The 14,872-nt window shown below is 40.1% G+C and overlaps 1 protein-coding gene across 7 annotated transcripts in view; it reads right to left on the reverse strand.

Annotated features, from left to right (window-relative positions):
• The window catches only part of LOC118821995 (ankyrin repeat and SAM domain-containing protein 1A), a 116,961-nt gene that overhangs the window by 30,018 nt on the left and 72,071 nt on the right, over positions 1-14,872 (reverse strand). For 5 of the 7 annotated variants that reach the window (XM_036590741.1, XM_036590739.1, XM_036590744.1 and 2 more), the window contains 2 exons: positions 8,798-8,851; positions 3,824-3,893 (listed from right to left, as the gene is read on the reverse strand). In XM_036590741.1, the coding sequence (XP_036446634.1) occupies positions 3,824-3,893; positions 8,798-8,851 (124 nt within the window). The remainder of the gene's footprint in view (positions 1-3,823; positions 3,894-8,797; positions 8,852-14,872) is intronic. The other 2 variants (XM_036590738.1, XM_036590743.1) reach the window with 2 other exon arrangements.

Below are 14,872 nucleotides of genomic sequence, written 5' to 3' on the forward strand. Positions count from 1 at the left end.
CACCTTGGCTAAAAATCCACCAATAGGAGAACACCTTGGCTAAAAATCCACCTATAGGAGAACACCTTGGCCAAAAATCCATGAACAGAACACCTTGGACAGAAATCCATCAACAGAGGAATGTCAAAACAAAAATACACAACCATGGCCAAACATCTATCAACAGAATGGCATGAGATTTAAAAAAAAACAAAAAAACAGCTGAAACTATAAGTTGGCAGAGCAGATGGACAGGTCTGGCTACAGCAACAACACAAACAATATCACACAAACTGAAATAGAATCTGGCTGAGATTTTACTGGAATCATCTCATGCAGCAGCAGATGCACAGTTTACATTCGTAAAGTGGTAGATATGGTCAGCAGTCTGATAAAAGAACGGTCCGGCAAGAACTGTGGACTGAACAATAAAGCAATTAGCACAAAGCTTAACATCTCACTGTCGACCAGCTTTCCTGAGTAAGACCTTCTCTCAAAGTCCATTACTCCAGCAGCTAACACACCAGCTCCCCCACTAACCAAGGTCATCCATCACCAAGGCTAAACGTCTCAGCATCCATCGATTTAACTCTCCAGGGTCCCACTGTCCTTCACCAGATCAGATCACAGCGCACCAACTCACTCTCTACTTAAAGACACAGACGTCCAGAGTGGTCAGGTCTTCTCCAGTGTGACCGCGAAACCTGGTATCCTCTGAATGTTTGGAGAGCTCATTCTGTTCCAGCCTTTAGATATTCAGTGGGATCTGGTTACGTACGGGAGCTGCAGCCACACAGATATAATATTCCCAAAGAGGGCAATGCAGCAGCAGGACACTGAAGCTGAAGCTAAAGCTAAAGCCTTTGTACTTTAGCACCTGTAATGCTGAGCAATTACACTGTCAAATAATATTCACTATAATGAACAGCCTGCCTGCTTAATAAAACCGAGCTTTCCTTTTTACAACAGCGTGATTAAAGATAGGCCGGCTGTGTGATTTCTTTATTAGCTCGTTTGGAGTGATGGAAAGCTCCTGGAATTCCAAACAAGCAAAAGCCCAGCTCTGTTTAACTCAGTTTCAATGATCACTTTAGAGAGCACCTTCGGTTTAAAGGGGAATTCCACCATTTTTTCAAAATTTCTGAATAATTAAAACATTAAATAATTCAGACTCAGATGTGTTTACAGTGGTGGTGATAGGATCCAGGGGTCACCATGACTACAACACAAACAGACATTTTATTTACTATCCAAAACCACCAGTGAACCTACACGTGTCTTCTGAGTTTTATATGGAATGTTGATGATGGGAAAATAGTGGAAAATTTGAAATAATAAGTTTTCTTTGGGGACTATTTTGCCTCACAGTGCTCTGCATATAAATCTTCTCAAAACTATCATAAAACAATGTCTCAGTCATCAGGCAGTGTATTCATAACCATTTCATGTAATAACTTTCTGTGAGGGAGCTTTTAGAGGTGGACGCCTGGTTCCTACCAACACCACTGTGAACAATTCTGACTCGGTAAGTTTCTCTAGAACAGAGCGTTTCACACCAGACCACTCTGAGTGACTCTGTTTACATCTGTTTAATTATGCAGAACTTTCGAAAAATCAGTGGAATTCCCCAATAATTGATCACATTAGGTCAGCTGATGTCTGGTGGATTCCTCAAAGAAACACTTCACCAGAAAAATGCGAATGCGGAGGATAACCAGGAGCCACATTAGCATTTTTGGCGTTAATTATTTCATTAAGCTCTTCTGATCATTCTTATAGCATGGAGCTCATGGGGGGGGTGAGGGCAACGTTGGACAATTATCAAATATAAGTTCTGATCTCAGACTATAGCAGAAATGTGAACAGGTGTTTAAGTTGAAGGCGGTGAAATTATAACACCTTAAATTCAATGCTACCTTAAATGACATGGCAGGGGACAAGGGAAGAGATTCCAATGCAGCTTAACTTAACTTCCACAGTGCAACTACTGCAGGTCTTGAAATTACATGAATAAAAATACAAATATACGAAATTGTCTCTGAAACAAGCACAAGTCTTTTCTATGCTATTAAAAATGTTCAGATCTCTGCATTATTATTAGTGTTTTTAACAGTTGCAGTCCTAAAATCAGGGAGTGCTGCAGCCTCCTGAAATGTACTCATTAGCTCCAACTTCCCAAGCTTAGTCTCGCAGAGCCAGATGTGACCTCGTACCACGAATGTCCATGGAGAATCATGAGAAAATCTGGGCTGAATGTGGGGACGTAGACTTATTGTGGTTGGAAGAAACTGAGAGTGAAATTTCTACACCAATCCAATACCTTGCAAAGGAGGGCTTACAGTAGGAGGCGCTGGAGCACTCGTTAAAAAGTCTGTCGTTAGCACAAGGGTGCAAAGTAAGTCAGCGTGGGTAAATAGTCCCCCAAAAACTCCAGTTAAGAATGTAGATGTGAGATTACGGTAAAAATAAACATTAACTCCAAAAGGTGTAACAGTTCAGTTAAACTGATCTATCTCAGTAAGCTAGTTGTGCTAGCGAGCTAGTTAGCTAATGTTAATGTTAAAAGCCGTTTACTTCATGTTATGAGCTGTAACATCTACTTCGAAATGCATGCTCTCTGGAATGGTTTATGGAGTTGAAACGGAGAAGCCAGTAACTATTATTAACAATGACACTGTTCACATTTCAAATAAAGTTGACAGGTTTAAACACTGCATCGCACTAATCGATAGATTATTCGACTATCAAATTAGTCGTTTGTTGCAGCCCTAGTGTGGATCACTGAAAATTAGAATGTAATTTTAACTTATTCATTCATTCATCATCATTAACCGCTAAATCCGGATATGGTCGCGGTAGCAGTTGGGAGAGCAGAGAATCCCAGACAACCCTGTCCCCTGCAACTTCCTCCAGCTCATTCCCAGGGACCCCAAGCCTCTCCCAGGCCAACTTGGAGATATAATCTCTCCAGTGGATCCTAGGACAACCCCGGGGTCTTGTCCCAGTAGGCCGTGCCTGGTACACCCCCACCAGGAGGTTCAGGATCAGATGCCCGTACCACCTCAACTGGCTCCTCTCAAAGCAGAGTAGTAGCGGCTCTACTCCAAACTCGTCCCGGATGACTGACCTCCTCACCCTATCAAGGAAAGTGTAGCCTGCCACCCTGCGAAGAAAGCTCATTTCCGCAGGTTGTATTTGCAATCTCATTCTTTCATTCGTTACCCACAGCTCACAACCATAGGTGAGGGTCGGGATGTAGACCGACTGGTAAAAAGTCACCACTACAGTCCGGTACAGTGACTGCATTACTGCTGCCACCTGTCCCAGCCTGCGGCCAATCTCACGATCCCTCTTCCATCACTCGTGAACAAGACCCCAAGATACTCAAACTCCCCCACCTGGGGCAGGTCCTTTCCCCTTGCCCAGAGTGGTCATGCTATCCTTTTCAAAATATAATTTTAAGTTATATTTAAATTTATTTAAGCTTAAACCTGTTAAGTAACTTTTGACGCAATAAGTTTGTATAATATTTCAAGGTAAACTAAGTTTACAGTGAATCTGAAGTGGTTTTATTGAATCGACTATGTGTGTTGAGCTTCTGCTAAATTTCACTAGCAAGCATGTTGTGCTGAACTATGAACATTAAAAAGAGCACACGCTAGGGGGTGGGGTTTAAAAGTTTAACAAGTTGCCCCCAGAGCTTATGAGATCATCTGGCTCTGCAAGACTAGTCAAACCACAGAATAATGAATATGGAATATTTCCACAACTTCTCCCACCTCTAACGTTCAGGGTAAATTGGTTCACACTGAGTAGAAGAGCAAAGACAGTTAGGAGAACCCACCTGATGCACTGCTCTCCTGATCTTTGGAGAAGTCGATGCCAGCTCCTATTAACGTCATGATCTTCTCAATCTGAAAGAACGAGAGGAAGCTGGTGTTTATATGAAGGTTAGAGATTCACCTGAGCTCCTGAATCCAGACTGAACAGAAAGACTGCAGTGATTTATGTGACCGACTGAAATCGGTACTCATCAGCAGGCGACTCATCCATCAGCAGCACGTAAAGACAGACGCACATGGCCACACGGGGACATGACTGAACGGTGGGATCGTCAGATTATTCCTCATTGTTTTTCTGATGTGTTATAAACGCTCTTCCTCACTGTTAGATAGAAAATGTACCCAAATGGCTCTCACACCGAAGTAAAAAGGCCTTTTCAGGAGGCTTAACATACAATTACGGAACTCACCTGATGTCTCGCAGACTGATTTGGATAGAATACTCTTTCAGCATGAAAGCAGGTGGATCTTTTAAATAAAAACTGTACTTCCGTTTGGGCCCACTGAGACTTCCAGTCTCTTTTGTTTTTTGTGAGGGTGTAATTTGCTGTAAATCACTAGGATTGGTTACTGGGTTAATTGTAAGGCACCTTTTTCTGTGTCTTTCTCATTGTTCCTCATCAGTCAGGACAGACCACACCTCTGTGATTGGGTCCAGGTGTAACCGGAGTTCTTGTATTTGTCAGTATTGGCTACTGCACACCATCTAAAGCCTACTGCACAATTGTCTTAACACTACTATAGCTGTCTAGAAACTACCGTACCCTGTCTAAAAAGTACCACACACTCTCTAAAGACAACAGCAGGTGTCTAAAAACTACCACACACTGTTTAAAGACTACTGCAGCTATCTACAGGCTACCGCACACTGTCTAAAATCTACCATAGCTGTCCAAAGGCTACCACACACCATCTAAAGGCTACCACTAAAGGCTCAGTCTAAAGGCTATCGGACAATGTCTAAAGGCTTCCGTATTCCGTCTAAAGGCTACCACACTACATCTAAAGGCTAATACACAACATCTAAAGGCTACCACACAACGTCTAAGGGCTACCGCATGACGTCTAAATACTACCATACACCATCTAAAGCTTACAACAGCAATCTAAAGGCTATTGCACGCCGTGTAAAGACTACAGCAGCCACCTGAAGGCTACTGCACACCATCTAAAGACCACTGCAGTCATCTAAGGGCTAGCACATTCCATCTAAAGGATACCGGACGACATCTTTGCGCTACCATGTGACATCTAAAGGCTACCACACTATGTCTAAGGGCTACCGCATGATGTCTAAAGGCTACCACATGAAGTCTGAAGACTACTGCACACCATCTAAAGACCACTGCGGTTGTCTAAAAGCTACCACACACCGTCTATAGGCTACTGTACGCTGTCTAAATACTACTACACACCATTCTAAAGCCTACAACAGCCATCAAAAGGCTACTGCATGCAGTCTATAGGTTACCGCAAGCTGTGTAAAGACTACCGCGGCCATCGAAAAGCTCCTGCACACTGGAAAGAAGCGCCACACTGTGCAGCAGACAGTACACAGCTCAGCTGTAGTGTATAGAAAAGCTCCAAAAAACATTAAACTCAACATTATTTTACTCTCTACTGTACAGATGTAATGGAGTAAAACTTTCAATATCACTTTCAATATCAGGTTTGGTATCAGATAACTCACAAATTCAGGCAACAGGTGAACATTTCTCTGTTTCTCTTAAAGACTTTAGATTGACACCTTTGAAATGTCATTTACCGTGGACTAATGCCTTACAAATACCAACAGCAAATTTGACTGAAATGCTGTCCCTAGAATCTGTCCATACTCAGTATTATAATATCTGTAACAGAAAAGACCATCATTTAATTTCATCAATATTTGAGGTGGCCTTGGATGCCTTGGACCAAGTTGTCGTTTGAATATATTCTTTTTGTTTGATCCCTTCATATACATAAACATGAATGAAGACGGTTTTTCACAGTAAAGGATCAAAGACTAGCGCTGATCTGCTTCTATTTAAAAATAGATTGAATCAAAAAGTTCATGAAAAATGAAACAGAACTGTGGATAAGGTGGGTCTTGATTTCTGCTTGATTCCACTAAATGTCTCCAAATGCTGGACCTTATCTAATAAAACTCCAGACGGTCCCTCTCCTCACTGCTGTAACTCCTGATTCTGCTTCCTGAGTAAAAGGTCAGTGTTATGACTCTCACATCCAGACAGAAACGAGGTCAAACAGAGGTCACGTCTCAGGATTTCTGTCTGAGCAGATGAGATGATGCTCTCTAGAATTTAGGACGTTACATCACTACCTGACTAGACTTCAGGTCAAACAGAGGAAAAGTGGTAAGTCCTTATGTAACAGACGAAGCTCCTTAAAAATCATTCTAATTGGATCCTAACATTTTACTGCTCCTAATTAGTCCTGAAAGGAGCTTGAGGAAGATACAGAACTTAAAGTTCCTGTGACAGACTGAGGGGGCTTTTCAGTTCACTTTGGCCTTTTCAGGCTTTTGAGTGTTCTCAAAGTGCTAAGCGAGAGATTTTTTGCTTGTATGTTAACATGTCCTTCAAACACAGACCTTCTAAATGTATCAACAAATGAACCGAACTTAGAACTCCTCCTGAGCTGCTTACTGCTTTTTTAAAAGGCAGATAGTTCCGGTTCTGAAGTCTGATTGGCTAAGCCACGCTCGATGCCGTTCTACAATCCACAATATATGCACAGCTATGACTGCCTCACAGTGACTGAATTGTGTATTACTGCACCATGACACGAAACATCCTTGTGCTGTAATTGGAATAATCTTTGACTCTAATGCTGCTCACATGGAGCACCTGGTGTATTGATGAAGTAAGAACCTGGTTCTGTTTAAACTGAGGAGCTGACAGTTTATCTTCTTATCCAGAACTAGGCTAGTCAGCTAGCTAGTGCACTATGTAGGGAGCAGGGAGCTGATTGAGATATCGACCCAATCCCATTTTATCCCTTGCCCCTACCACTTAGCCCTTAGCACTCTGTTTTACGCGTTCATGTCTAGGGGAAGGGTGTCCCAATTTTTGTTGAGATAGAGAGGTAGGGCGAAGTGTTAGGGCCACATGGCCCTCCAAACGGAGGTTTTTCAGATGCACACTCCAAACAGAGTGTTATGAGAAAAAAAGCAGCAAGATGGCTGCGCGAGCGACCAAAGAAACCCACAAATGTAAGTAATTTCTGTGTTAAAAAATATGATAACCATTGTATTATCTTAATTTAATGTTGTTTGAATGCATTATGGTCCTTTTATTCATAACAAGCACAAAAATCGTGAATAGTATGCTAATATCTCCATTGCCATCACTGAAGACGGGCCGGGTTGCCTACAGAGCACCATTAGTAGCCTGTTAATGAAGCAATTTTTTTTTTTTACTGAGGGTTGTTCCATTTCATAGGGAAAGATTTCAATGACTACCCTTTGTAACTCAGTTCCAAGGGGCAAGGTAACACTCAAAAACAAGGGACAGGGGTAAAAAGAAGAAATGGGATTGGGCCTTAGCCCCAGCGTGAGAAGAGGGGCGCTGCTGGATTGGTGGCAATTTGTTGAAAAAAAGTACTTATAAAGCGAACATTTTTGCATAAACAGTGCTGTGTTGTCATATGTTCATTGTTATATGACAAAAAGTTTAAAAGTTTATGAAAGGACCGCAATATACAGCAAAGGGTGACCAAACGCTCTCCTCATTTAGCAGTCTATGATTGCTTGGCCATGATACTGTACTCTAAAGGAACTGCATTTTTCAGAGAAATACTTGTTTATGTAAATTATTATTAATAATAACAAATTACTTACTGAAAAATTGTGAATTTCATTTGGCTGCCATTTTATAAAAGCAATAAGTCACTTGAGGCTGTGCGTTACAGTGATTTTATCACAGGGAAGGAGGTTTTACTCTGCTTCACTTCCGTGATAAAACTACAGTAACGCACAACCTCTCGTAACTTAGTGCTTTAATAAAACACAGAAATTGTTACCAATAGATACTATTAGATACTATTAGAGCTCAGCCTGGTCAGCCTACAGATCGTATTCATAGCCAGTGATGCATCTAGAACTTCCAGAAGGATGAGATTGATGTTTAAAATTTATCCCAGCCATTCCTGCGTAGATAATTTTCTGTAGATTGATTCAAGAGTAGCTCTCTTCTGTTTCCAAATAAAACTAACAATGAAATAAAAGCATTATTAAAATACATACAGAGTTTGAATACAACATACAGGATTACTTTTTTTTTAAACTCGAAATAAATCAAAAACGACAGAAATCATTAGGCCTTTGTGAACATCCAGAAGGCTCTGAGGGTTCCCTGCTGGTTTAAAGGTACAAAAACACAGTGGAGGAAAAACAGGAGTCTGAGGAGAGAAAGTTATTAAGTTGCTTAGCTAAGCGAAAAAGAACCACAGAAGCAAAACTACCAGCTGGCTGCAGAACTCCGAAAGGGCAGAGATGAGATGAGACAGCAGAAACAAAAGGAACCCGCACCTGCTTAATAACATTCACAGCCTTGGAGCACTCAGTGAGTTCTCAAAAACCTCAACCAAACATCAACCAAAATCTAAATAAAACTTCAACCAAAACCCTTTCAAAACCAGAACAAAAACCTAAACCAAAATCTCAACTAAAACTCAATCAAAAGTTCAACCAAAACTTAAATCAAAGCCCAACCAAACTCTCATCCAAAACATAAATCAAAAACCTCAGCCAAAAACCAACTAAACTCAACTAAAACCCACACTACTACCCAAACCAGAACCCAAAGAAAAACCCCAACCAAAACCAAACCCAATTAAACCCAACCCCCAATCCACAATCAAAATCTAACCAAAACCCAACCAAGACCCTCCACCCAGACATGCTCATAAAAGATTCCCAAAACACAAGCAGACAGGAGGCGGCGGAGGATGCAAGCGCTCAAAGAGAGTCTTACGCTGTGAGCAGACTGGGGTCTCCGGGGACCGATGGAGATACAGGTCTTTCTCTGCTGGAAAAAAATCAACTTTTAAAACAGATCCCACTTTAAAATTAGAGTTCAGTGAAAATTTGCATAAATGATCTGACATCATGTTATCTATAAAAGCAGACAAACATACAGGTTCCTATTGTGTTCAGTTATGCTAATGTACTTTAGACCATGTTTATAGATAACAGTGAGTCAGAAAACACAATCAAGTCTATTACAGATACTGAACACCTCCACACCCTTTCAGTGATGATTTAGTCCTGCAGCTACTGACTTACAGGTGCACGATAGAGAGCACTTTATGTATTCTAGGACAGTCTGGAGACTGGACTGTTCTGAGGGTAAAGTGCTGGAGAGAGCTGTGATTGCAGCACAGAGGAATAGGGGAGATAAACTTCATCACTTACAATCTCTGCACACTGATAGAGTCCGTTAGTGAGCATGATGAGCACTGTGGAGGATCAGAATCTACGGAGAGGAATTCGTGCCAAACTGAAAAGCAGCAACTACAGTGGAAAAATGTGTTAGAATTGAATACAAGCCACCCTGAAATGTAATAAAGGCACAATTATACTGCATTACACTGCAGTACTTTAAACAGAATTAAATCAGTGTAATACATCCTTTACTTTTCATTTTGGCATGTTTTCTGCATGTTACTGTTTAAATGTACTCTTTGGTATTCACTGCATTTCACCATTTTGGTCATATTTTAATGAGGCAAATATATGTGAAGCACAAAAAAGAGGTGAAAACAGTGTAATAGAGGGTTTGCTTTTCATTTTGGCAAATTTTCCGCATCACATACCTTTATAAAATTTTAAGGCGAACTGTATTCAATTCTGACAAACTCTTTTCATGCACTGTTTTCAATGAAGGCAAGGTAAGTTTATTTATATAGCACCTTTCATAAACTGCAGTTATACAAAGTATTATACAAATGAGGAAATACAAATATAATTAAAATTTAAAAAGTAACGAAGTGGAGAATAATAATTAAAACAATAGATTTTAAAAGAGAAGATGTTTACATTTACTTAAGAATCAACTTAAAAATAAAATGAGGATAAAGAGGTCAAGCGATGTTAAACCAGTGTAACAGAGATTTCATACTTCATTCTGGCTCATATTCTGCATCTCACTATGGAAGAGTAATGTCATGTGTTTCACATTTTTCCACTGTAGTTACTGCTTTTCAATCTGGCACAAATTCCTCTCCATAAGAATCAGCCTGGACAAGAGATTTTTTTCTTTTATGTTCTGGTCAGGTCTGAGAAAAACCAGCTAAAGAAAACATGAGGCAGATCTGTCCACCTTCAGGAGAGACACATTTACAGCCAATCACAAAAGATCTATTCATTCAGTAAATCTCTCCACATCCCTAAAACACAGCCAATACAGAGTGACTTATCCAGACTCCTCTAAATCAATGCAGCCTTTCATATCAGACAGCAGAAAGCAGCAGCTCACAAAGCTTACAATGCTTTCCCTACCTGCTGCTGCAGATGTATGGACAGTGTAGACAGTGGTGGGTTTAGTGGGGCATGATGATGCAGGGTGGGCCACTAAACAGCCCCCTGAGGGCAAGCCTGGTTCACAGAGATGATAAACAGCTCCCTGAAGATGTTTGGGCACCCCGGTCAAATTCCAACTTTTGCCGAGTGAAAAGAATTACTTAATTTAACATATTGGGGGAAAAGTTCAACTTAAAAACAAAGTGTGCCATAATATTTGAACGGGCCAGATTTTAACTTTAATTTTTGCCCCCAATATGTTAAATGCAAATTCTTAATGCTTTCCACTAGAGACTACTAGTATCCTGTAGAACCCCTTTAGCTTCCATTAGGAACCATCAAATGCATTTAGAATCAGCCACTGGTCACATGTTAAACCATTAGAGTCATTTACACTGTGATATCAACCCATTAAAAAGACAAAACACATTACAGAATCATCAGGAACCAACATACACACTTAACGGTTTCTATGGGTTTATCCAGCAGGGAACGTTTCGGTTCTACAGCGGAAAAGAGGTTGAAGTGCTACGAGTTGGCAAACGTGAGGATCTCCTACTTTACCACCTTCTACATTCTTCAGATTAAACTCTGAATCACTTTTTCAGGATGTGAACTTCACCTCTTTAATCCAGACTTGTAACTGAGCAGAGTGGAAAACTCAAACTTCCCATCAGACTTCTGATTAATTCACAGCTACAAACTGCATCTGAACAATATGACGAAAGAGTTACCTACTAATTACTATCTGCCATCATCATCATCACTATTATTATATTATTATCATTATTATCACTCTAAGTGGTTTAGATGATGTGTGTGTGTGTGTATTATCACTCTTCAGCAATATCAACCTTCTTGTGTTATTACTGATATTACTGATAATATCAACACTCTTTCTGATGATGTAACCACAATTAAAGCAATTTTCAGCTCATTAAAATCTTTTTCTCACATTAAAATGTTGTTTGTTTTTCCCTCTCAAAGAGGAAAAATGATTAAGATATGGTCTGCCCTCAGAGCTGTGCTGAAGGTCAGACTGTACTGTGTGCTATTATTTTGGGGGGTGGGGGGTGGCACTCTACAGAAACAATCCCCTTTATATCTTTATTTGTGTGTGTTTTCACTGTGAGGTCATTTCCTGCATCCTCTCCTGCAGAGTTTACCCAGACGGACCCCCGAGAGCCGAATGCCACCAGAACACTAATCTCTCTCTCATCCCCATACATCTATCTCTCTCACTTTCTTATCCCTCTACATCTTTCTCTTTCTCTCTCATCCACATCTCTCCCCCTCACCCCGTACATCTCTCCCTCTCTCTCACATTATCTATCTCTATCTCTCTCCAGCTTGAATGGGCATGACGCCCCTGCTTTTCAATATTAAACTTGGTAAAATTATTTCAGTTTGTGTATCAGTGTATTTTGAACATTATCAGCCTCTTTTAACATCACAGCAATAAAACCGATTACTGTGATAATCAGGCATGGGGGAGTAGCTGAGTAGCGCACTACTTTTTGTAGCTAACTACAAATTTTTGTAGCTAATAGCTGTAGCCGCTACAGTTTTATGAAATGTAGCTAACAGCTGTAGCTACAAATTTAGCCTACAATTTTTGTGTAGCTATAGCGATAGTTTTCGCTACAATTTCAATACATGCTTCAGGCAATCCGTCCAAAATCCAAACCATAGAACGCGGTCGTTAACTGGGCTAGTGTCGATTGTGCAATCCCTGACTGAGCCATGGACAGTTCTAGCAAATGGGCACGTGCTGGTCTCACACGCTGATCACCCATTACTAGTAGGCTTAGCTCAGGGGTTGGCAACCGAAATGTTAAGAAGAGCCATTTTATCTTTTCAACAAAAATGAAACCACCTTCGGAGCCACAACATTTAAGGTCCATTTTACCATCATGGCTGTAAGCATGTCTCAATATGTGCTGATGTACTAGTACAGGCTAAAAATATAAAATAAATGCCAACGCAGACATACTTTGCTCTACTTTAAGCTTTAGCTCAGCTATAGCTGCTTTTCTCAAACCTCAGTCAGGAAGCTCTTCCTCAAAAGTAGAATAGTGTCTTGTAAAATGTGTTTGTACAAGGCTTAAGTCGCTTCTCTTTCACCAGCTTCTCGTTTGAATTGTCCTGTCCCACCTTAAATTGTGCCTGAGACGCCAGAATTTATCTGCGTTGCTGTGACCCCTACACTCCTGTGACCAGCAGTCTGCGCGTCAGTCTTCAGCGTTAAAGGTTGGTGAATTAGCAGTTATAACTCTAGCGTTTAAGATCATTTATTGTTGAAACTGTGTTAGAACCGTGTGTTATAACAATCACCAGAGCTTTATTTTCTGCAAAGAAGGATTATGTTATTTTACCTAAAAATCTAATGGTGCTGTGGAGCCGCAACAGGGCAGTTAAAGAGCCGATCCCTGGCTTAGCTAAAGCAGAAAAAACATTTTCATAATAGACTATTACTAACAGTACTGTACAGATCCAGGGTCACTGATGAGAATTTTGAGGCTAAAGTATTGCTGAAGTTTAACAAAGGACTCTGAATGTCATGTCTGTGCAGATCTTGCTGAAATGTTTAAATTGGAGCAATTTTATTTCAACAGTAGACAATGCTTTGCACGAAGTTGTTTGGTTTGTATACGGTTATTTTTGTTTATTTTTCTTAGGAAAAACCCTGAATGGCTGACTTTGCTCTTACTTAGTCTAATTTTTTGTTGGATATCACACCTTTGGTTGTGTAAGTTTGATTGTTGGTTACAGTTAAACTTACTTTTTGGTGATCATTTTTGTATAGTTGCAGCTTTTCAATTCCTTCTTTCTGGCACATGATTAAATGCAGTGTCTTGTTCACACTTTCAGTCGGGCTTGTTTGGTGTGTCAGGTGGAGAGTCACAAAATTCTGACAACTGCACTTTGAAAGTAGTTAAAAAGTAGTGCACTATTTTCAAAAAGTAGCTTATAAGCAGTCACTACTTTTTCAGAAAAAGTAGCTAAATTGTAGCTAGCTACAAACTTTGGGAAAGTAGCTTGCTGCTAATTTTTCAATAGCTATCCCAACCCTGGTGATAATTTTGGTGACCAATAAAGTGGCCGAAATCCTGAATTTTAGTCCTAAATTCCTGTTTGGAACATTAAAAGTAACTTGTAAATGGTGGAGTCCATGTGAAGCCACAGAGCCAAACACTAAACACCAGCCGCTCTGCTAACATGTAAACACACTTTACTAAGCAAACAGAGAATGAATATTACATGCTAGCTAAAAAAATAAAGGAATAAACACTAAATAATGATGACTAAGCCAACCACATCCTGAACATTAAAAGAAGAAGGGAATGACAACACAGTGAAGCTGGTATAACCAAAATGAAGACTGGAGAGGTTCTGCTACGCTTACACCAAAGAACCAACTCTCACACACTTACAGAACAAAGAGAAACAAACACGTCCAACCCTCTGGAATTAGAACAGAGTGTAGACTAAAGAACCTGCCTAAGAGCATAAGGAAGAAACACTGAGAAGATTTTGAGAAGTCTAAATTTAGGGCATAGGTTTTGGGACAGACTCCTCCCAATAGAAAGTACCCTGTAAATGATGATTGTGTATATATTTAGCTTATTACTAACTCTGTTAATGTCTTGGGTGTAAATAGATCAAAACATAATCCTTGTAAATACCCAGGATCTATATCTTTCTTGAATTTTAAATAGTGTTTTACTGCAGTTTGAACTAATTCGGAAGAATCTTCAATATATGATATATACGTACTGACTGTGGAAATCACATTATTTTCATGTTCAGGTTCCACACGATACAAAATGATGTTACTGAAATATTGAAAGTAATAAATACACTCTGATGGATCTTATTTTATCCAGACATACAGATATAACACAATGTACTGCTTTATAAACAGAAATTAAATCAAATTAGAGCAAATAAGAGAAATATGACCAAATATGATTAACTTAACAACATAATGTGATTGACTGTGACTAATTATTTCACAGTTTGGCAGAGTGTGGAGGGTCTGACTGGTATTCATCCTTCAGCTCCATTCAGACCTCAGGCTCACACATAATACATCATTGATAACATCACACAGATTGTTCAGCCCCCGAGCAAGATCTGTTCTACACCCACCACCCCCACACCCCCCCCAACACCCCAAACAACCCCCCCCGACAAAGCCAGGCAATAATCTTGAGGTGCTCATCACTCTGAGCACAGTGTCTGTGTTGGGAAAAGCAACTCCAGAAGCCTGGAAAGGAACCAAAGACCTACAGCTCCACAGCGGGAACCCAAAACTGACTTAAACATTCTTCTTCATCTTCACAGGGGAACTCCAATGATTTCTCAAAATTCCTCCTAAGTTCAGTGGATAACACGTAAACAGAGTCATTTAAACTGGTATTGTGTGAAATGTTCTGTTCTAGAGAAATATACACACTTTGCTTTCTTTTGAAATTTTTCAAATAATGTTTAATTTTCACTGTTACTTTACAATTGAAAAAAGAAA

Source organism: Colossoma macropomum, unplaced genomic scaffold (genome assembly GCF_904425465.1).
Source record: "Colossoma macropomum unplaced genomic scaffold, Colossoma_macropomum, whole genome shotgun sequence".
NCBI classification, from domain to species: Eukaryota; Metazoa; Chordata; class Actinopteri; order Characiformes; family Serrasalmidae; genus Colossoma; species Colossoma macropomum.